Source organism: Myripristis murdjan, chromosome 3 (assembly GCF_902150065.1).
Source record: "Myripristis murdjan chromosome 3, fMyrMur1.1, whole genome shotgun sequence".
Taxonomy (NCBI): domain Eukaryota; kingdom Metazoa; phylum Chordata; class Actinopteri; order Holocentriformes; family Holocentridae; genus Myripristis; species Myripristis murdjan.
This window is the reverse complement of record NC_043982.1, coordinates 1814070-1836131: the sequence shown is the minus strand read 5'-3', so window position 1 is coordinate 1836131 and position 22062 is coordinate 1814070. Positions and strand designations below refer to the sequence as shown.

Here is a 22062-nt window from a genome sequence, read left to right as displayed (position 1 = left end):
TAGACACCATCAATCTGAAATGTTCAGTGTTTACAAAAAAGACAAGGGAAGTTGGAGACTACTGTCAATGGAGAAATGTCTCCTCTGCGATGGATTTGTTCCTGTTTGATTGCTGAACGTTGGTGCAAAATGGTGAGTCTTGAAAGGAAACCCTGGCTCTTTAATTCTGAGACACTGACACCAAAACCCACTGATGTTTGAGAGGAAACATTTTCCTCTATCATACTCCACTGTAGCTGCACTGGAAATAACCTGAACTAATGTCACACTGTCTGCATTTGACCAGCCAGCAACTGTTGCAGTTTTAGCCAGGGTGCGAAAATGCACTACGGTCCTGCAGTTTTTACATGATTTAGGGTGGATTTGTCCTTTCAAGCCCAGGTCAAACCACTGTTCAGCTGTTTAGACACAGCATCCAGTCTTAAGGAATGTTTGCTGTGTTTTGGATGGCCACTCACACAAGGCAACAGGGAAACATGATGAACAGTAGACAAACCAATTTACATTTAAATTACAAAGTTATGTCTAAATGATGTCATTACTAGATTAACTCTGATGAAGATGAAAAGATGAATAGTGTATGACAATCCTTAATTTGTAATTGCTAAGATAAGGGGACAGATCAAGTTGCATTGCCATTTTATGCTATTTTATGCAAGATTTATTTCTCAAATAAGAATGTATGGCAATGTATCAAGAGTGGAACAAGTGAAGTTTGAAATTTAGAGAAATCTAGTTGGGCTCTGATCTGGATTTATCAAGCTTGGGTTGGTCTGGGTTTATTGAGAGTCTTGACCCTGTTTACACAACAAAAAATTTCCTCTTCAACCTCAAGCGCCTCAAGTGCCTTTTGGCACTAATTCAACTTTTGTCCCTTATCTATCAAAGTTTAGGTCTAACTTATGTTTCAAATTAAGGTGATAGTGTTGAAAGTGTTTTTAATTATTGTACAATCATTACTTCTAAAGCATCTGAACTACAGTTAGTTTAATTTTAGATAACAGGCCAAAGAACAATGTTTATTTTAACTTCACATTTTCTCTTGCAGTGCTGGTCATGTCCTTGCTGTGGTGGTGCACCACTGCTGAATGAATATAGAGGACACACCATACAGAACATCCTTATTGACAGCCAGGAAATGCACTGCCCCAAGAAGGGTTCAGAATCAGAAAAGTCATCTAGTGTGACCAAAACATTAGATCAAATCGCATATGAGCTGGGTCATCAAACTGCTACATTCACACTACATGCTTAAGTGGCCCAAATTGATGTTTTTGCATACATGTAACAGATTATATTTCTTCTGAGCAGTGTGAACACAAAAATCGGATCTTTTCAAAGTCAGATTTGGGCCACTTTCACATAAGGCCAGATGTCCATCAGATAAATCAGATATCAACAGTCACTGCAGCAGAAACCTCCACATCAGTGTTTTGTTTTGTTCTGTTTTGTTTTTTCCCCACTGTCAGAGTATTATCATTCATTCATTGCCAGCAGAATAGGGCCAAAAAAAAAAAAAAAAGGAGGATAGCAACCACAACTACAGAGGGACAGCAAGGTTCAAATTTAACATATGCGTGGGAAAATGCTTCACCCCAAACCCCCTTTTGCCTTCTTGCCCTCAGCCACAACCACACCACAAACAATTTGACAAATCAATGCTTGGACTGCCATTTACATTGATTGTGATGACGTACTCTCGTGCCACTGACAGTTTTTCTTGCTGTTCAGCATGTACATTTGTTATTGTGGAAGTGTACATGTGGGGTCATGTCAGCGGTCTGTCCACACTGATACAGGCCACATACAAAGACAAAAGTGAAAAGTCAAGGCGAAATGTGATCTGAGAGGATCTGAGAAAAAAAAAACAAAAACAGAATTGGGTCACTTTCAGCGGCCGTGTGAACATAGCCTTAGACTAGCTATTGTGACTGGCAGCCATTCCACTATCCACTCTAATCCAAAATCCATTTACAGCCCATTTGTGAGCTCAGAATCTCAACTAAATAATGGAGGAGAAGCATCTGTCATGCTCACTCAAGGACAGATCATCTTATTGATAACTGCCTTCTCTGTTATGCATTCTATCCCCACGCCTGCGTTAAGCAGTGACTGTGCATCAATATCCTAATGCAGGTCTCGTTCATAATTTATGATTATCTCATAGGAGGGTCTCACTCAGATCAGACGCTTGGTCAATATTTCCAGAGCTCTGCTCAAAGTGCAGATTGACACTAATGTGATGTCATGTCGATACAGCAAAGCAATAACAACCAGATATGAGCCATTATGCACAAACATGCATACACGCTTACACAGCGCTATACATGCATACACAACCACACATGCACCATTACCTCAAAGCAATGCTGACTACATTACACCTCCAAAACATAATTGAGAGTCAAAAATATACAATGCTACATGCTCCATCCTTGAATCTAGTTCAAGTGTCCACATGGCAGCAAGATAATGAACTATGACGAATCATTGCACTTGGCAAGCGCAAATGTATAAGAGGCTGATCATAACTATGAAAAGCCTCATAGTTCTCACCAACTTTATTTGAAACAATAATAAACATCTCATAAACAATGTGTGGAGACTGATTAAGGCTACATAATTGATACTTGTTAACTGAATATGCTGCCAAAATGATGCAAAAGTATTTAAGGCAATAGAAAAACAGCGAAAAAAACAAAAAAACAAAAAACAGATGCTTTGGCTATTCAAACCTTTATAGCTGCAGAACATGACAACCAGAAGATGTAAGCAAATCAGCGAGCCATCAACCAAGTTGCTCAGAGTGCAAATGCAAGGTGAGAGGTCACAAGTTATACAGCAGCTCACGCAGACAGTCCAGGGGGGGCAATGACAACAGATACAGGGTACTGGATACTGTGTCAGATAAGTGGAGTGTTTGTGTGAGCTGGTGGCTCGGCACTTGTGGTCTGGTCTGGCTGTCTGCCATTAACTGAACATAAAAGCTACAAGTTAATCAGACGTCCTCTGATCTGATTCTGGCCTTGGTGAAACAGAGGAAAAACAAAGCTGCCACTTCTGTGCTGATCTTACAGTACCATGCAGCACCATCAAACCAACAGATATTTATCCTAAGCGTATTTAGCACTGGCTGAAACACAGTGAGTCTGCATCGCCGGGGAATGACTCATTAAAGAATATGTGCTCATCACAGAGAATTTGTCTTAACATAGTTCATAAGCGTTGAGGCTGGAACTTGAGGGGGAGTGTATATTCTGTTTAATTAGCTGTAGTCTAAATGTGTAGACTAGTGGAGGAGGAACCCAGCTTTCCTGGACATGTTTCTGAGAAAACAGCTTTTGCCCCAATAGAGGACAGGACATGAAGCCAGCAAACAGAGCTGGCTACTGGGATCACTCAGCCATATCCAGACTGCACCACATAGAAACTCTGTGTGTGTGTGTGTGTGTGATAGTCAGAGAGGGTAACTGAGAGAATGTGTGTACTCATTCATCTTGAACAGAATATATATACGTTCAGGTGAATCAAAGTACAATGAGGGAAAATGGTGTAGGAGGAAGGGTTTGATGTCTCAGAATTTTTGTCAGAACATTATTTCATGGGGGAGACAGAGCGGACTTAAAAGGGGTTAGTAATGTGAGGAACTATGAAAAGAGGGGAACACTCTCTGTCTCAGTCTAAATTTGTGAAGCAGGCAGCAGAGAAACATATGCACGTTGAAGCAGTGGTAACAGTATGAATAAATATTGATGCTGGTGTGGTGCATCCACACTGCACTGTGTTAGGTCTAGTATTAGGGCAGTATTAGGTTAACCTGAGGATTTCATCATAAGTAAAATGTGATACAAAGAGCTACATGTCATGTAAGACAAACTAACCTGATTTACTGCTTTTTAACCACGCGGATGTTAAATCTTTCTAATGGAGGAAAACGTTCACAAAAAGAAAACACATTATTTGTTACTAGATTGGCATATTAAAAGTAAGGAAAAGTAAGGGGATTAATCTCATTGTATTACTGCTACCCACTCAAAATTGGTGATTGCGTCCTTCTTATCTTCAAAAATTGATAAAGTCGGTTTACTCTCCTTTTTCCTAAAACCAAGTAGTGGCTTCCACCCACTGACAGGAAATGACTGGAAAATCACCAAAAAATATTCCTCCAAAAATGTTAAATGAAAAGAAATAAAGTGATTTTTTTGCTAAAAGGGTGAAATTAAACCTTGCTTAACATAAGCTACAGGGTTACAGGGACTGGAATTTCACCCCACCAAGTTCAGTGTGGAGAGGTGCTCTGTTAGCATAGATGCATGCTAAAAACTCTAACCTCTTACTGTAGAATGACAGATTACTAAAACTCTATCTGATGAACAAGGTACCTGAAGAGACCATGTGAATTTTGTTTGTGAACCTTGACAAACCAAACCAAAAAATCCACAAAGAACATGAATCAGTGGTCTGACCGTCCTCTATGCAGAGTATACATAGCAAGTAATAAACATACTTACCCAGGATGTTTCCTGATGGCACCTCTTCCAGCCCTTCTAGCTCTCTGCCCATCAGCAAGTAGAGGCTTTCCATGGAGCAACAGGACAGATGAGGCACCGCAGGCAAGGCATCTGAAGCACTACAACCCTCTGACAACTGATGGAATAGAGGAAAGAGGGAATTAGTGTGAGGTTAGCTATAAAGCTATCAAGTAAAGTAACAGCCTATTCTATTCCATTTAAACCTTTTTTGTCAGTTGGTGATTTTGAATGTTTGGTCCAGCTAAAATTTACCCACATTTTACATACAGCAAAACAAAATGAATTTATGTTTGCAGCACCCACTGTATAATGTTTTGCATATGCTTCTGCAGCTGACAGTCATTGCCATTCATAAACCATAGAACTGATGATTGGCTGTGCAAAGCAAATGTTTCCCCTTGAACTACCTTCCAGCGCAGAGACTGTTTCACTCCGCCCAATTTCAAGTCATCAAAACACAACAGTGCTGCTGCCTTTAGGAAAACTAATGCGGCTGACTTTATTTCAGTGATGGAATACTGGTGTGAAGAGTTCTAAAATACAACTGTAGATGCAAAATCACTGGAATGTCCCTTTAAGAACAACCAAAGCTGCATGGAAATGTCTGTTTTAAAACATTTGATCAATACTGCAAAAAAGTTTTTTGGCTCAACTGAGGCAAACTAGTTTTTGTCTTGATGAGGAATAAAAACAGTGGAAACATTTGTTGAATAAATGTAAAGCAATGTTTGATCAGCTGTACAGGGTGTCCATAAAGTCAATTTAACAAATTTATTACAAAAGCAAATGCATAGACAAATCATACATATTGAAGTTTTTTTTTGCCTCGTTTAATACACCTCTATATGGGCACCATTAGTTGCACAAAGCACATCAAGATGGTACTCGATTTCTTGCCATGTTCGCTGTAGCAGAGCCTCATCAATGGTGGCAATGGCATCAGGGATCTTTTGCTTCAGGTTGTTGATGTCCAATGTGATCAAAAACTTTCATAACCACTGAGTACACAGAACAAATCTGATTAACATATCTCATCAATTGCTTTTGTAATAGATTTTTTAAATTGTAAGGAGACTTTGTGGACACCCTGTATAATTTCTTCAGTCTCAATGCAGTAGCTGATGAGTGCTTTGGACATAAAATATCTGTAAATTATTTTGATCCACCACAACCTCCCAGAAGCATTGTATATGGTGTGCCTCTCATGAAGAAGGTGCCATCATAGCTGTATGACCATTATTTGTCACATCAGAGTGTTACCAAGTGTGTGTCTTTGTCTTCCTCATCTTTGGACTGCAAGAAATATGGACACGTCAGCTGACACCAATGTCTTTTCAGCTGACTTGAAAGATTCTTCCAATCTCCTTTTTTTATGTAGTTCTATATTCAGGAAGCCTATTTATTTACTTCAATTCTGGTGTTGGAGAGACAACTAATCCATATTTTGTCTCATGCAACATGTCTTATGTTTGCCTAAGCTTTTATCTAGCAGCAAGTTCTCGATATAAAAGGATCAAAAAGGTAAAAGAGAGAAAGGAGGGGGTGGGAGACAGACAAATGCATTAAGATAGAACATCCAAAACACGATTACATTCTAATGTATCACATGAGACCTCGGAAATAATGAAACAAATTGCAGATTTGAAAGTAATATGCCGTAACGGGGAAAATGTTTATCAGGCCACTAAATGATTATCAATAACTATGAAATCACCTATATTTGCAAATGTAACTGCAAAACATAATGGTTATGCTGTTTGAAAATCAGTGTAAGTGAAAGCTTTTGAAAAGACATTGGTCTTGTTATGTTCCCTTTTATTAGCTCACCATGGAGAATTGGAAATTGAGCGTAAAATGGTGTTTGTACCGCTCATGTTGTGTTCCTAAAATAGCAATGATAGTAGGGAATCATGTTCAGTTTAAGACTTTAGAGGACACTTGACTGAACCATCAAACCAGCATCCCACACACATCTTGTTGTCTGTTAGTGTTTTCTCATTTGTGTCTATCCATCAAGATATGATCTCTGCCATTCATTCATTCTCTGTCATTTATCTACAAGACAGCATAGATTATTTTATTTCCCACAGGCTGACGATAGCGTGGAAGCTGGCAATGTAGCAAAGCAGAACATTTTTAGCAGTTTTTAATGATAGCCACTACAATAAAGGCTCTTTAATATTTCCTTCCTTGGTGTTACATCTTATATTTGGAGGGCTTGGATTGCCTTCATATTTAAAGCAGAACATGTGGATTAGACTGGATAGAGGGGTAGAAATAACATGCTGTACAAAACAACACACACACACACACACACAATCACTGAAGTACTGATTAGGTCAGTTGCACTGTGTCACAGCCGTATAGGCTATTGACTGAAAAATCATTCACTACTGATAATGATTTAATGATTGAAGCATTTGTGACAAATTAGGGCCTAGTAGAAATTATGAGCACTGCAAATAGGCATAGCCATGTGTAATAGCTGTACATTATGACACATCTTTTGCACTGCTGGAGGAGCTTGTCAATGCAATAATAAGAGGAGAGATGGGGCTGATATGGGCTCGCAGCTCTCCTCCACCTGTAGCTCTCACACTATACAACTGATGTGCATCTTCACCTCGCAATTCAAGCTGCAACACTTCATTCTCCCCTCTTCTTATGTGCAGTGTGTTACTACTGCCTCTCTCTCCAGTCACATAAACATTCTGCTTTGCTACATTAAAATTCCAGCTTGGCCCTAATGACGCTCATGCCAGTTCCCAAGATCACCTTCAAGTTCTGGTCAGTTGCTATAGAGTCAGAGACAGTTAAGAGTGGAAAAAACAAAACAGTAGAGACAATGGAGCAACAAAGTGAACAGATACACTTCTTGCACCAGCAAGTCACTGGTGGCCCTTAGCAGGTCTGTTTCTACAGCTTATAAAATCCTAACCCATGGGTCTACTGAAACAGGCAAGCATTTTACTGTTCATACACTCAACTTTTATTTTGATTATTGCGATTAAGCTATTTTTATCACCAAAAATTAGCTTTGTTATAACAAAGAAATCTCATATTTTTCAAATGTCAATATTTAGATGTGGGTGTAATGCAGTCACCATACATCCTATGTTATTTTATCATATTTAAAACTACAATATGCAGCTTTTCTAATTTTGAGGAAGCAAAATGTAGGTCTCACCTCTTCCACAGCTGGCCAAGCTCTTGCCCCAACACTTGTCACTATCTTGAGGAGATCTCCAATGAACTACAGTATGTGGAATAAATAAGCATCGCTAGCTTGCTAGGTAGAAATATAGCAAAGTTACATCCCATCTATCTAGTAGTATTAGTACTGCAGAACTGCCCTGTTTCTCAGACTTTTGTCTTCTTCAGAAGCCTCAAGCATGAAGAAAACAATGTTTATGTTTACCGTGTGTTTGAATGGGTCTCTTCATTGTATTTTCTTGTCTCACTGTTTTCCTCCACTGTTGCTGTTGCTCTGACTTCCCTGGGCTGTGGCTGCTGGCCTCACGTTGACAGCCACAACCAGCCATGATACCCCTACAGCTAATGGTACACACACACTGAAACATCCCTAACATCACTGGAAAGTTAATTTTAGGCAAACAGGGCTTTAGCCATGAACACACTGGATCACAGACAAAAAAAGTTGCATATTGTAGCTTTAAATTGGCTCTTCTGTGGTTAATTGGGTGTATTTATTGGGTATTTCGTAATGGCTTCAAACACGACTCAGTCAGGCAGATCCAAGGAAATTTATAAATGTGGGTTTACCATGCTCAGGGCCTGAGTGGGGTCGAACTTTGGTCCAAGGACGAACATTCTCTGTCCTCTCTTGACCACACCGCTGTAGACCCTGGCAAATGCTACAAACGTCTCCTTTGTCCCCTCGTCTTCCTCCAACTTTGGCTCTTTCACTGCCAGACTCTCCATCTGGGCTGACAGACACAGAGAAAGTGCTGCTTTGAGGTATGGTCACAGTGAACCATCACACTCTAATCACAGTCATATGTGTACATTTAAGGTGCTTTGGAACTGCATGCTGTCAGTAATCACACCACAGTTCATCTGTTAGTAACGGTGGGTTACAGAATGTGGAACTGGGAAATTGAGAGAGAAAAGAAAAGCGAGAGAGAGTGAGTAAGAGTTTACCTTGCCCACATTATTCCTCTTTCTTTTAACTTAGTGTTTTTACTAGAATGAAGTAATGGGGAATGGAGGCAGAGCAGACAGACAGCAGCTACTGTACTTGATGTGCCGGCTTCTTTTTAAGCAGCGTGGAAAAGACCACATGACCAGAACCAACCAATTAAAATGACAAGGAGGCGGTCAAACAATCACAACAAAGAGGAGACAAAAGATTGATGAAGGTTTCAGAACGCAAGTATTAAATTATCCACAAATTGGGAAATGCTCTGCCTTGTCCATTCACTCACTGACTTTCAGGAAGCAATATGACACTGCCACAGTCTTTTTTTTTTTTTTTTTTTGTTCACGTTACCATTTGAATGTATCTGAGGATTCAGTCAGTAGTCAACAGTAGAACACAGTTTACTATGGATTCTACCTGTGCTGTAGATTCACTATTGCATATGTGTAGCCTGCATTGGCTAGAGTTTGTGGAGTTGATCATTCAAAGCAACACAGTGCAGTTTTCTGAATGCCTGATCCTGAAGTAACAGCTTACTCATATGTTAGTGTTACAGTGTATCCAGTAACAGTTACTCATCTTCTGACACACCAGTGTTGAAAGATAAAACTTCCAAAAAGTTTATTTAGAATTCACAGGTAAATACAAAACCACACTTGCTATCTACATAGTAGTAAAAACCTGAATAACTGTCTCAAATTAATGACAACTGGCTCGTATTAAGATGGGTTAAGAAAACTGTAGAATTCCAGTCACAAATTGCAAATCTTTCTAAAAGTTAACAAAGGCAGGAGGACGAGAACATATTGGCAAGGGAATTTCTTAGAGATAGCCATGTTTGTTGGAAATTTGACATGTTTTGTCTGTGTGTTTGTTTAACTTAAAAAAATGATTGTGGATGCACATGTGATTGTGTACTTGTGTAAATGGCAAATAAAATATCGATTGGATCAATCGATTGGACAAGCTGCTCAAAAAAGCGTCTCAGTGCTGGACAGGAGACTGGAAGCGCTAAAATCTGTGGTGGAGAGGGGCACACTGACCAAACTGAAAGCTCTAATGGACAATAGCAGACAGCCTCTCCACAGCCTCCTGCAGCAACAGAGGAGCAGCTGCAGCGGTCGGCTCCTCTCACTGAGGTGCAGAACTGAACCATTCAGGAGATCCTTCGTCCCCACAGCAATAAGCCTGTTCAACTCCTCCTGAATTCAGTCACACACTCACTCACACACACATCACACATATCCCCTCTGCCAACTGGACTGAACCATAGAGTGGGCAAGTTTAATGTGAACTTTGTAGTGTAGTTGTTGTTTTTATGTTTTGATGAGCTACTGGATATTTGAATTTCTAAAAGTCACTTAAAAGTCTCTAAAGTCTCTTGAGTCTTGTGTCTTGAGACTGTTCCAATTACTGTAACAGCAATAGGACTAATAAATTGTGTCAGAAAGATTAAATTATTGCTGAATTTCCATGTTTTGCAGAGAGTCAGTTTCAGGAGTCTTCAGCAGTTGTGACCCAAAATAAATACACTCATTATTCACTTCATGTGCTGCATTACTGAAGACAGAAAATGCAGCCTGTCCACTGTTCACTGTCATCCTCCTTTGTCTAGGATTCTTCATACGGCCATAGCTTCCCCATTAAAAAAAAAAAAAAAAAACAAAAAAAAAGCTTGCATTTGTATTTATGTGGTATCAAGGTGGTTAAAGTTAATAGTGATGAATATCTGCACAAAACCAAGATGTAGGAACAGAGTCCAGTTTTTCCTTGGCTCGAATCAGACTTGATTATTGTTAACTTACGGTTTATTTTAAAATGGACCTCAAATATGTTATTTGGATTTTTTAGAACCATACCAGTGATTTTGTATGTTTAGTGTAAACGTAGTCCCGTTTTAGAACAACAATTTTTCCTCCCTTTTATCCAGTCATTGGTTTCCATTCATTCCACTTTGATATGAAAATGAACTTTCAGAGCTTTCAGAGAGAGAACTTTCTTCATACCAGTATTCCATCAGAGTAATAAAGTCGTTCACATTAGTTTTCCTAAAAGCAGCAGGACTGTTATGTTTTGATGACTTAGATGCACCACTGCACTTTTTTCAGTTCCGATCCGATTCAGTTAGCTGGCCTTTGGGTATCGGCCGATACCAAGTACCAATCCAATAACAGAGCAATTTTTCTTGTGTTAAACTTACATGTATTCCAAAGCAAATTATTAGAACTGTAGGTTACGTAGGCGTCACATACAAACAGGTGTAGGAGAGCAAACTGCTATGCAAAGTAACACATTATCAGCTATAGTAAGGAGATTTTGCACATAAAAATGACCAATACAACAGAAGTTTCTACTTTGACTGAAAAAAACTACCATAAAAGCTACCAAAACTTCCAGAAACTTATCTGTCATGTAAAACTTGTCAATAGGTTGTCATGTGCAAAATATCAGCTAATAACATCTTTAATTAAAAATCTGTGGTATTGGTCAAAGAAACAAAGGCTGAAATGAAGACTGACAAACAGCAATGGATGAATGGAGTTCAGACTTGAAGTGAGTTGAAGTTGTTAAGCTGAGGCTCTACTTACCAGTGTTGTCTCCAACAGATTGGGTTTCCTGTGACATACTTCCTAGGTGGGTATGACCGTCCTGGTTCTCTGCTTGCTGATTGGCTGCCAGCCTGTCGGCATGTCTCTGCCTGGCTAGCTCCCTGCGCTGAGCAATCTCCTCCTGAGTCAGCGGCCTAAACACCGACACACACACACACACACACACACCGACACACACACACACACACACACACACACACACACACACACACACACACACACATACACACGCACATACACACACACGCACATACACACACACGCACATACACACACACACACACACACACACACACACACACACACCAGATGACAATCCCAGGTGACCTCATATAAAGACGGTTTCCAAGATATTTAAGAAGCAGTGTGGAGACAAAATGATTGTAGGTTTGAATACCCAATCCAGCTGAGAAAATGTGGATGGGGTAGCTCAGTGTGGATGTGTCTAACGATATGAACATGAAACAGAGTGAAGCTGAAAAATGTCTCATCATGAAACTCAGTTGACTGTCCCTGATTAAATAAAGGTTAAGAAAAAATAATAAATAGGTTTAGCACAAGAAAACTTTGTCAAGCAATGGCACAGAAAAGCCCAAAGTGAAAAGGAATACATCTGGTTGTGTTTTCTTGTAGTTGCTGGTTATGTTCCCTCTGTAAATCAAAGATTACCACAAGCTGCAAGCTGACTAGCCCACTGAGGTCAGTGCATGCTGAAAAAAATGACCAACTACAATCCAGAATGTCACAGATGGTTCACTTTCATCACCAGACGCTTGAGGGTTTTCAATCAAACGCATGCATAAAGCATGTATGACTAAAATTATACTGGACACAGTACAACAGCGTCACTACATTGGACAGTGGTAAAGTGGCACAGTTGGCCTTTTGAGAGTGTATGGAGTTCATAACCTGTCCTGTCAGCGCCTGCAACATGCTGCCTGGCCGATCTCGCTCACTACCATTTTTAAAACATGGACCCTGCTCGAAAAGAACCAGTTCTCTTACAAGTGGCAAAGGTTAAATTTGACGATTACTCCCCAGATAGGTACCTCTAGGGCGTGCTGTAAAAACAGAACATAATTATCCCTAAATTACTTTGGGTACATTCCCTGTGTGTTTGTGTGTACGCGGTGTGTGTGTATGTGTGTGCATGCCCTCTTCAAAAAAAACCACAGTGACTACAGCAACACAGCTGGTCACAATAGCCCTGACTAACGGCATCCAAAACAGAGTTCAACTCCATGATGACAAACCACTTAAAACAGCCCATAATTCTGCCCCTGACAACAGCAGAAGCCTTGCTGGCTCAGTGGGACTGATTGCGCCTGCGTTTTGCATGATTTTTTTTTTTTTTTTTTTTTTTTTTTTTTTTTTTTTTAAAAACAAGGCTGCAGCCCTAAATTCAGGATTCTAAACAAAAACCACAAAAGAGCAAACCTCATGGGATGACAGCCTGGCCTACAGAAGAACAAATAACTACACACTTACACACTCAACTCTGCACACTCCACTTATTTTATAGCATGAGATGGCAGAAAAGCCCAATGTATCTTCACTCCTCTCACAGAGCTCTGTCTCAAACCAAAAACTGAAACAAACCAAAAGCAGACAGATGTTCAAGCAAATGTAGAAATGGTCTTCCTGTGATATTCGCCTAAGCCTGTACTCTCCTGTGTAGCTGCTCTAACATCAAAGTATGTACCCAGCAATGAGGTGCGCACCGGTCTACATGCTTACCAGCAGACCACAGCTAAGTCGCAGTGTTTTTCCTCAAGAGGTCAAATCAGTCACTCATTGTTAATAATAGGAATGCCATGAGTTTGGGTTTCTGGTCTCAGCCACAGCGGTTATGAAGTAATGGCTTCCAAACACTGAAGCAGGACGCTGATAACCACAAGCAGACCTTTTAACTTTGCAAAAAAAACGGAGGGAAAAAAAGCAGAGTGGAAAATTAAACGATATATTGATACTAAAGCTGTCTGCAAAATACACTTCATCGCTTTTTACCGCTAGGGGATTCTGACTGTAGATATTTTCCGTTCTAGCTTTAGTGCATAAAAATGTCACTAAGCACCAACTGAGAAGATATGCTTTCTGACATTTACGTGAATGCCCCATAGTAAGTTACAGTAAGTTGAAGTCTAAATTTGTTTCCTCAGCTTATGAAGGTCTGAGTCAGTTGTTAAACTGTCATAATCAGAAACATTCTCATTATAATGGGAGATGTCACGTGAAGGGGAAAAAACATAAACTTTGAGATTTTTTGGGGTTCTGGGATTTGCATATATTTTCATGTCAAGAACCCTTAAAAGACACATGTTTGGGTTATGAACCTGCATTTGAAAAGATTTTGTCTCAGCAATGCATAAGGGAAGATTTGTAATACTGACAGCATGGAATTGCATAACTAACACCACTAAATTGGGAAAAATCAAACTTCAGATTATAATAGCAAGTTTTAAACAGTTTCTGAAAAGGGACATTTCTAGTGGGATTATAATGAAATTAAATTATTGCTCAGTAAGTTGGGGACCCACTGGAAGCCCCTTCAAAAACCAGTGGAGGTCCTGAAACCCTTCTCTGAGAACAATTTCTTTGCAGTGCAGTGGAAACCGAATCAAAATCTGTCATGTTTGCACAGGTAAAATGATCGGTCTGTGACCAAAATAAAATGTCTTCTTGGCTGTGATCACTGCAGCTCACCAACTGAACTTACTCATTCACTGCCACATAATACACTGTCCCCTGCAACTGCTCAACAATGATACATACTGAAGACATCAAATATATGAGGCAAGATATATGGAATTATGTAACAAAGAATTGTTAAATAACTCTAAATATGTTTTATGTTTTAGATTCCTCAAAGTAGCCACCCTTTGCTTTGTTGACAGCGCTGCAAACCCTTGGCCTTCTCTCAATGAGCTTCATGATGTAGTCACCTGAAATGGTCTTCACTTCACAGATGTGCCTTGTCAGGGTTCATTTGTGGAATTTCTTGCCTTCTTAATGGGGTTGGGACCATCAGTTGTGTTGTGCAGAAGTCAGGTTACTACACAGCCGACAGCCCTATTGGACAACTGTTAGAATTCATATTATGGCAAGAACCAATCAGCTAAGTAAAGAGAAACGTCCAGTCCATCATTACTTTAAGAACTGAAGGTCAGTCAGTCCGCAAAATTGCAAAAACTTTAAATGTGTCCCCAAGTGCAGTCGCAAAAACCCATCAAGCGATACAACGAAACTGGCTCACATGAGGACCGACCCAGGAAAGGAAGACCAAGAGTCACCTCTGCTTCTGAGGACAAGTTCATCTGAGTCACCAGCCTCAGAAATCGCAAGTTAACAGCAGCTCAGATCAGAGAGCAGATAAATGCCACACAGAGTTCTAGTGGCAGACACATCTCTACATCAACTCTGCAGAGGAGACTGCACGAATCAGGCCTTCATGGTCAAATAGCTGCTAGGAAACCACTGCTAAGGAGAGGCAACAAGCAGAAGAGATTTGTTTGAAGAATTTGAGATCTTTGGTTCGACCCGTTGTGTCTTTGTGTGACGCAGAAAAGGTGAACAGATGGTCTCTACATGCATGGTTCCCACTGTGAAGCATGGAGGAGGAGGTGTGATGGTGTGGGGGTGCTTTGCTGGTGACACAGTTAGGGATTTATTCAAAATTGAAGGCACACTGAACCAGCATGGCTACCACAGCATCCTGCAGCGACATGCCATCCCATCCGGTTTGCATTTAGTTGGACCATCATTTATTTTTCAACAGGACAATGACCCCAAACACACCTCCAGGCTGTGTAAGGGCTATTTGACCAAGAAGGAGAGTGATGGAGTGCTGCGGCAGATGACCTGGCCTCCACAGTCACCGGACCTGAACCCAATCCAGATGGTTTGGGATAAGATGGACCACAGAGTGAAGGCAACGGGAAGGGCCAACAAGTGCTCAGCATCTCTGGGAACTCCTTCAAGACTGTTGGAAAACCATTTCAGGTGACTACCTCTTGAAGCTCATCGAGAGAATGCCAAGAGTGTGCAAAGCAGTAATCAGAGCAAAGGGTGGCTGTTTTGAAGAATCTAAAAAATAGAACATGTTTTGACTTATTTCACACTTTTTTGTTTACTACATAATTCCATGTGTGTTCATTCATAGTTTTGATGCTTTCAGTGAGAATCTGCAATGTAAATAGTCATGAAAAAAAAAAAAAAACCTTTAAATGAGAAGGTGTGTCCAAACTTTTGACTGGTAGTGTATATGACCGGGCAAGCAGAGGCTATAAAGACACAAAGTGAAGCCAAAACTGCTGGAGAGAAATCTCAAACAAATTGTGTGTCAATGATCCCAATTTGTGTGAGACAGAACAGACAAGCTGCGGGGCACTTTGGGGTGTATGCCACTAGGCTATTTATTTCCAGTTTCTTTGTCTACTCCAATCCCACTGTTAACCCCTATGATTTGCATCATTTGCTTGCAGCACTGTGTTCAACAGCAGTCCAAATTTGCTTCTCTTTATAATGAAGTCCACTAGAGTTGCTGTTTCCATTACAACAGATTGAAGAGTGCTTACTCTTGAGGATCTGTTGCAGAGGAGACATGAGAAAATGTTGTAATTGAGATATGACTATATTTTATACTATATATATTTTTTTATACTATATTTTTTACAATAAAACAACTTTTACTTCCTTTCTTCAATTCGATGTGGCTCAATAAAGAACAGACGTGAGTTGTGGCAAAATATTTTCTGTGAATCATGGAGAAGTTATAAAGTGAAGTGGACCTTATCTAGGAACAGATCACCCCTGAGCAAGGCATCAGTGAAGATGAGGATCAAGGAGGATGGAAGGAAGAAAATGAGTTGGTTGGCCTACGTCTGAAAGCCAAAGTCATCCTGCTACTCACCCACTGCAGCAAACCATTAACACAAAGCAATGGAGCCTCAAGGCAAGCAGACAGAACATTTTATCAGTCTGTGTGAGTGTGTGTGCGGTAGTGGTAGGGGTTGGGGGATTGGGTGTGGTGGGTGGGGTTTATGTGAGGACAGTTTGTGTCCTCACACCTTCCAACAGTCTCATAACTACTATAGAGAGCTGAATTGATGATGGCTGCCATGACAACAGTGCCTTGCTGTGTGTGTGTGTGTTTGTGTGTGTGTGTGTGTGTGTGTGAGAGAGAGAGAGAGAGAGAGAGAGAGAGAGAGAGAGAGAGCAGGGAAGCAGTCTGCAGCTCATTCATTCACAAACAGACATATTCACATTCACAGTATAAAGGTGGTAATGGCATATGAAGATCAATAAAATAAATCATAAACAAATAAACACGTAATTTCAGCTGACCTAAAGGAGTGTCATTTTTTCAGCCAAATTTTTATAATCTACTTTTCATTCTTTTGTATAGTGAAGATGACATCATTATTCCCATGAATAATTGAAAAGCATTCAGCAGAGCACATACTTCCACCGACACTATGCAATTGTCAAGATATGCTAGTTACATTATGTTGATTATACATCAGAAATTGATCACTCTCACTGCCGCAGCTCTTTAAGACAATCAGTATGAAAAGCTCATTTGTGCTTCATTGCCACATGACCAACCTTTCCACAAAGTTTCACGCAAATATCTTGCACATATGCTGCTCACAAACAAACAAACAAACACACAAACAAACAAAATGAGGCATGACAATAACCCTTAAATTCCCATACAGATCAAGATAAACAAACTGACATGTGGCATATGGTGAAAGCCAGGACCACTGTCAGGGCTGACAACAAATTACACTGTATGTGGTGGCAGGAGTCCCAAGAAACATGGGTGCCATGATAATTGTTGATGTCAAGAGAAAAGCGTAAAACACCTCCACACAGCAGTAGCAGCTCAAAGTCAGAAAAGCAAGCTTGTGACCAGAGGACTGCCAGATCAAATTCCTAGAAAGGGCTTGGAAAATGTGTGTGCACAGTGAATGAATAACACTCTCCCTTTCTTCAGAATCTACTGTTGAATTTACCTTGAGCAAGGCACTGATCCATTGATCCAGCGGCTCTAGTGGAGCTCCTCAGTGACCAACAGTTAGAGGACTGTGGTTGAACTGGGCATCTGCCACTGTGAATGTGTGGAAATGCTGGAGCCAAATGAAAGGTTTTCCTTCTGTTTGCCTATTTCCCATTATTTCATGGTTTTATCCATATCCAAGCCGGTATTTCATCATATAGAATTAAACTAAACATCTCCCTAGCCTCAGTTTGGAGTAGTACAAGTTGGGGAAAAGGACAGTTCATTCAAGTGTGCCATGTGAGCTATATTAGATATTAAAGACAATGAGCATACGCTAACCTTATGCCACATGTTTGATGAGGGACTACGTATGGTATACATTTCTTTAAATAAAAAGAAAGTAATGCTTTCATTAAGGAAATATTTGAAACATCTGATGTACCGCACAAACAAAAGTGAAAAAAGTGAATGGGGTCTGAATACCCTCTGAATGCACTCTATGTCTTGCCCTCAACTTTTGAGTTTTGATTGCTAGATACACTATATTACCAAAAGTATTCGCTCACCTGCCTTTACTCATACTATGAACTGAAGTGCCATCCCATTCCTAACCCATAGAGTTCAATATGATGTCGGTCCACCTTTTGCAGCTATTACAGCTTCAACTCTTCTGGGAAGACTGTCCACAAGGTTGAGGAGAGTGTTTATAGGAATTTTTGACCATTCTTCCAAAAGCGCATTGGTGAGGTCACACACTGATGTTGGTCGAGAAGGCCTGGCTCTCAGTCTCGGCTCTAATTCATCCCAAAGGTGTTCTATCGGGTTCAGGTCAGGACTCTGTGCAGGCCAGTCAAGTTCATCCACACCAGACTCTGTCATCCATGTCTTTATGGACCTTGCTTTGTGCACTGGTGCACAGTCATGTTGGAAGAGGAAGGGGCCCGCTCCAAACTGTTCCCACAAGGTTGGGAGCATGGAATTGTCCAAAATGTTTTGGTATCCTGAAGCATTCAAAGTTCCTTTCACTGGAACTAAGGGGCCAAGCCCAGCTCCTGAAAAACAACCCCACACCATAATTCCTCCTCCACCAAATTTCACAGTCGGCACAATGCAGTCTGAAATGTACCGTTCTCCTGGCAACCTCCAAACCCAGACTCGTCCATCAGATTGCCAGATGGAAAAGCGTGATTCATCACTCCAGAGAACGCGTCTCCACTGCTCTAGAGGCCAGTGGCGGCGTGCTTTACACCATTGCATCCGACGCTTTGCATTGCACTTGGTGATGTGTGGCTTGGCTGCAGCTGCTCGGCCATGGAAACCCATTCCATGAAGCTCTCTGCGTACTGTACTTGGGCTAATCTGAAGGTCACATGAAGTTTGTAGCTCTGTAGCAATTGACTGTGCAGAAAGTCGGCGACCTCTTTGCACTATGTGCTTCAGCATCCGCTGACCCCTCTCCATCACTTTACGTGGCCTACCACTTTGTGGCTGAGTTGCTGTTGTTCCCAAACGCTTCCATTTTGTTATAATAGAGCTGACAGTTGACTGTGGAATATTTAGGAGCGAGGAAATTTCACGACTGGATTTGTTGCACAGGTGGCATCCTATGACAGTTCCACGCTGGAATTCACTGAGCTCCTGAGAGCGGCCCATTCTTTCACAAATGTCTTGTTTCACAGTCTGCATGCCTGAGTGCTTGATTTTATACACCTGTGGCCAGGCCAAGTGATTAGGACACCTTATTCTGATCATTTGAATGGGTGAGCGAATACTTTTGGTAATATAGTGTATGTTTAGTTTTATTCATAATATCCCTGGCTTTACCTTGATTACTTGGATTGACTATGTGCACTTACAAGTTCAGCTTAGCGCTTATGTACTAAACTGGAACTACATACTGTAACTGTGAAGCACGACATAACCAGAAAAGAGCATTCAGACCATCCTAAATGTTACTGAAAGGCCTATTTCAGGCTAATTGGATTAGGCAATCCAGTACAGTTTGATAAAATCCTATGACCAATGGGCTTAAAGGACCCATTCAAAACCCCACTGAACGGTCTCAAAAATGCATGGTGGTCAAGCCCTTTTAAAAACAAGGCAGCTTTACCAAGTTCCTGAGGAGCTAACAACAGGTTACAGCCTTGCCTACTTTGCCTGTAGTCTTTATGTCATATGGGATCATAGGAGGCAAATGTAATTTACCTTAATTTTACAATCTGATTTAAAAAAAGAAAAACAAAAAAAAAAACAGCGTTCCAAAGAGCCTGTGAGTACTGTACTGTTCAGCTCATATATAATGACTGCTTTTCAATGTTGGTGGAGATCACTGAGCACAGTAATGCGACTCTGCTTTGTCTGACTTTAGTAGTCTGCTCAGCACTAAGATCGGGATCACGTTTAACAGAGTTTAGATGTTTCTGTTTTAATATGCAAACTGAATAGGGTTTCTACTTCTAGACATATAGGTCAAGAAGGAAAACAAGCTGCAGATGAGGTGGTACCACAGTAAGCACCTCTGGGAGCACAGCACTGATTATAACATGCCTCTGCACAAATCAGGCCTCTGATGTCCCTGACACCTGACACAATTACATTAATTAAGGATGAAATTAAGACTTTACAAGAAGTCACTGGACATACACTATATGGACCAAAGTATTGGGCCACCTACCCCAACTCCAGAAAAACACGCCCATAGCGTTATCCCTCCTCCACCAAACTTTACAGTCGGCACAATGCAGTCAGGCAGGGAACGTTCTCCTGGCCTTCACCAAACCCAGGCTCATCCATCAGATAGAGGAGTGTGATTGGTCACTCCACAGAACATGTTTCCACTGCTCCAGAGTCCTGTAGCAGCGTGCTTTACACCACTCAGTATTGTGCTTGGTGATGTAAGGCTTGTGTGCGGCTGCTCGGCCATGGAAACCCATTGCATGAAGCTCCCGGTTCACAGTTTTTGTGCTAATGTTAATGTCAGAGGAGGTTTGGAGCTCTGCAGTTACTGCGTCAGCACTTCAGCCACTTTTACGCACTATATATCGCACCGCTCGGCGACCCCGCTCTGTAACTTTCCATGGTCTGCCACCTGGTGGCTGAGTTGCTGTGATTCCTAAACGCTTCCATTTTGCAATAATCCCACTTCCAGCTGATGGTGGCATGTCTAGGAGTGAAGGGATTTCACCAACTGACTTGTTGCAGCGATGGCATCCTATTACATTACTATTACAGCACCACGCTGGAATTCAGTGAGCTCTTTAGAATGAGCCATTCTTTTACAAATGTTTGTAAAGGCAGACTGCATGCCTGATTTTAGACACCTGTGGCAACGGGACTGAACAAAACACGTGAATTCAATAATTAAGAGGTGTGGCCCAATACTTTTGTCCATATAGTATATGTTCGTCATGGGGAGATGCGCAACATGCTGCCAAGGACCAAATGCAATGGAGAGCCCTCACTGAAGCCTTATGTCCCACAGGGGACAAAGAGGAGTAGTAGTAGTAGTAGTAGTGTATGTTCTGTTACAGTATCAGTACCCTCCACTGTAATTTAGCCAGGATTTTCAGGCATGAAGGTATGAAAACAAAGCTCACAGTTCATTTCCTCAGACTGAATAAATGTGTTGCTGTGAATTATCTATAGATCATAAGACCAACATTGGCCAATCAAATCTATTGTAGAATATGTAATGTTTTGTTTAGATGGTTGATTTAGGGAGTATTTGTGTTTCTGGTGTTAAGCACCTTTTTGTGATAGGCCACAACCCAACCACACTTCCTTTTGGCTAATCAGCATTGGAAGGCTTATCTGCTCTTCCATGGCTTATGACCAATCCTTCTACAAAATCTTGTGGTGATATATGCATCCATTCAGAAATTTTGCACCATTTTGTGAGAGGCCACGCCCTCTGTCATGCCTCATTTTAGCCAGTCAGCATAATCAGCTCTTTCGTGCCCAACAATCGAGTTTTCTGCAAAATTTTGCCAAGTTACATAAATCTGCTCAGAAGTGATATGCCTTTTTGTGATCAGTGACATCTACACCCACCAGTTTAGCACAACAAGTTAATCAGCTCTTTTGTGGCCCATGGCTAACCTTTCCACAAAGTCTTGTGCAAATCCATTCATAACTTTCTGAGATATTCTACAAACAAACACACAAACAACTCCAACTCACAAATAACTCCAACTCTGTTGATAGAGGAAAACATTTCCACCATAACAATCGTCCCTTAAAATCGTACTTTTCCTTGAAGTGCATAAACACACACTGTCAGCCAGGCTGCACAGATTTTCCATTGTTGACATTTTCGCATAGCACAGCACCACACCAGTATTACTGCCATCACACCTGAGGGAGACAGAAAAACTCCCCAGATTGCTGTTACACATTTGTTTTGCCATAAATAACATCAAAAGAACATTTGGTATAATGTTCCCTTGAAAGACTTTGTATATTTTGTAGCTCAAAACCAATTGTGTTAATGTGCATATAATTCTAAAAATAGGCACTGTTTTATTTGATAAGCCAGAAATTTTTCTGCTAATTTTACTCTAATTACTTACATTGTTGTGTATAGATAATGCCACTGAAATTAGTGGTACTGTCGTAAGACAATTACACTGAAACCACAACCCTACATTCTATGAGAGAAAAAAAAAAAAAACTCATCATGAAATAATACTATTGTCAATCAGCAATCAGTTGATATTTATGTATACTTTTTGTCTATCTGGGCATCCTGAGAATGTGTCA

The 22062-nt window shown here is 40.7% G+C and overlaps 1 protein-coding gene across 2 annotated transcripts in view; it reads right to left on the bottom strand.

Annotated features, from left to right (window-relative positions):
* The window catches only part of efl1 (elongation factor like GTPase 1), a 150338-nt gene that overhangs the window by 103849 nt on the left and 24427 nt on the right, over positions 1-22062 (bottom strand). For both annotated transcript variants that reach the window (XM_030045185.1, XM_030045177.1), the window contains 3 exons: positions 11280-11434; positions 8316-8479; positions 4512-4647 (listed from right to left, as the gene is read on the bottom strand). In XM_030045185.1, the coding sequence (XP_029901045.1) occupies positions 4512-4647; positions 8316-8479; positions 11280-11434 (455 nt within the window). The remainder of the gene's footprint in view (positions 1-4511; positions 4648-8315; positions 8480-11279; positions 11435-22062) is intronic.